This window comes from Marmota monax, unplaced genomic scaffold, assembly GCF_021218885.2.
Source record: "Marmota monax isolate L192 unplaced genomic scaffold, Marmota_monax_Labrador192_F-V1.1 WCK01_AAM20220418_F8-fsc00007, whole genome shotgun sequence".
In the NCBI taxonomy this organism is placed as follows: Eukaryota; Metazoa; Chordata; class Mammalia; order Rodentia; family Sciuridae; genus Marmota; species Marmota monax.
Window position 1 is genome coordinate 26,148,519 of NW_026692781.1, and position 2,065 is coordinate 26,150,583.

General features: G+C 38.8%; 1 protein-coding gene across 1 annotated transcript; it reads left to right on the forward strand.

Moving 5' to 3' along the window:
* The first annotated feature begins 352 nt into the window (after window positions 1–352).
* Window positions 353–1,589, forward strand: LOC124094683 (high mobility group protein B1). The gene has a single exon (XM_046447620.1). It carries the CDS (start codon window positions 487–489, stop codon window positions 1,132–1,134), a length of 648 nt encoding a protein of 215 aa, XP_046303576.1. The 5' UTR covers window positions 353–486; the 3' UTR covers window positions 1,135–1,589.
* Window positions 1,590–2,065: the final 476 nt, after the last annotated feature.

The window sequence follows — 2,065 nt, forward strand, 5'->3', positions numbered from 1 at the left end:
GCAGGCCAAGCCCAGCACTCCCTCAGCACCAGACTTACAAAACGGGAGCACTTCTACTCAGTGAGGTAAAATAACAAAGGATCCTCACTGAAACCTAATATTTAACTGTAATTAAAAAAATCATAAAGTAACAGAAGCCAGTTACTTGAATATGAGAAATAATACCTTACATACATGCCATCTTCTTCATCATCAGAGAGTGATGGGGAGCACAGACAATGTTATATTCCATGAAGGTATAATATGTCAAAATTCATGCTATTGTCATGTATATATAAAAATAACAAAGAAAAAAAAGAAAAGAAAGAGGAAAAAAAACATGGCCAGCAAATAAAGAAATTTAAAAAGAGAGTGAGGAGGCTGCGTCTGGCTCCCGCTCTCACAGCCATTGCAGTACATTGAGCTCCATAGAGACAGCGCCGGGGCAAGTGAGAGCCGGACGGGCACTGGGCGACTCTGTGCCTCGCTGAGGAAAAATAACTAAACATGGGCAAAGGAGATCCTAAGAAGCCGAGAGGCAAAATGTCATCATATGCATTCTTTGTGCAAACTTGCCGGGAGGAGCACAAGAAGAAGCACCCAGATGCTTCAGTCAACTTCTCAGAGTTTTCTAAGAAGTGCTCAGAGAGGTGGAAGACCATGTCTGCTAAAGAGAAAGGAAAATTTGAAGACATGGCAAAGGCGGACAAGGCCCGTTATGAAAGAGAAATGAAAACCTATATCCCTCCTAAAGGGGAAACAAAAAAGAAGTTCAAGGATCCCAATGCACCCAAGAGGCCTCCGTCGGCCTTCTTCTTGTTCTGTTCTGAGTATCGCCCCAAAATCAAGGGAGAACATCCTGGCCTATCCATTGGTGATGTTGCAAAGAAACTGGGAGAGATGTGGAATAACACTGCTGCAGATGATAAGCAGCCTTATGAAAAGAAAGCTGCCAAGCTGAAGGAAAAATACGAAAAGGATATTGCTGCCTACCGAGCTAAAGGAAAACCTGATGCAGCAAAAAAGGGAGTTGTCAAGGCTGAAAAAAGCAAGAAAAAGAAGGAAGAGGAGGAAGATGAGGAAGATGAAGAGGATGAGGAGGAAGAGGAAGATGAAGAAGATGAAGATGAAGAAGAAGATGATGATGATGAATAAGTTGGTTCTAGCGCAGTTTTTTTTTTCTTGTCTATAAAGCATTTAACCCCCCTGTACACAACTCACTCCTTTTAAAGAAAAAAATTGAAATGTAAGGCTGTGTAAGATTTGTTTTTAAACTGTACAGTGTCTTTTTTTGTATAGTTAACACACTACCGAATGTGTCTTTAGATAGCCCTGTCCTGGTGGTATTTTCAATAGCCACTAACCTTGCCTGGTACAGTATGGGGGTTGTAAATTGGCATGGAAATTTAAAGCAGGTTCTTGTTGGTGCACAGCACAAATTAGTTATATATGGGGACGGTAGTTTTTCATCTTCAGTTGTCTCTGATGCAGCTTATACGAAATAATTGTTGTTCTGTTAACTGAATACCACTCTGTAATTGCAAAAAAAAAGTTGCAGCTGTTTTGTTGACATTCTGAATGCTTCTAAGTAAATACAATTTTTTTTATTAGTATTGTTGTCCTTTTCATAGGTCTGAAATTTTTCTTCTTGAGGGGAAGTTAGTCTTGCTTTTGCCCATTTTAGATCACATGAATTATTACAATGTTTATCTTTTCATAGTAAGATGATAAAAACTTTTTGTCTACACACCCTGCATATCATGATGGGGTTAATAAAAATTAAATTGAGGACATTTTCATCCGTAACTGAAACTCCAAAACCTTGATCAGTTGATAGCTAATTTCACATAGCCCACTTACATTTACCAAGTGAAGGGTAGCCAATTCTATTCACAGCATGGGATTATTAGAATCAAACAATCTGAAAATCTGTCCTTGAAGGACTAATAGAGACGTATGTTCTGATCTTTACATGAGGACTCTATATTAACTCCCATTACCATGTAATGGCAGTTATATTTTGCAGTTAACACATTAAAGAAGACCTGAGAATGTATCCCCAAAAGCGTGAGCTTAAAATACAAGA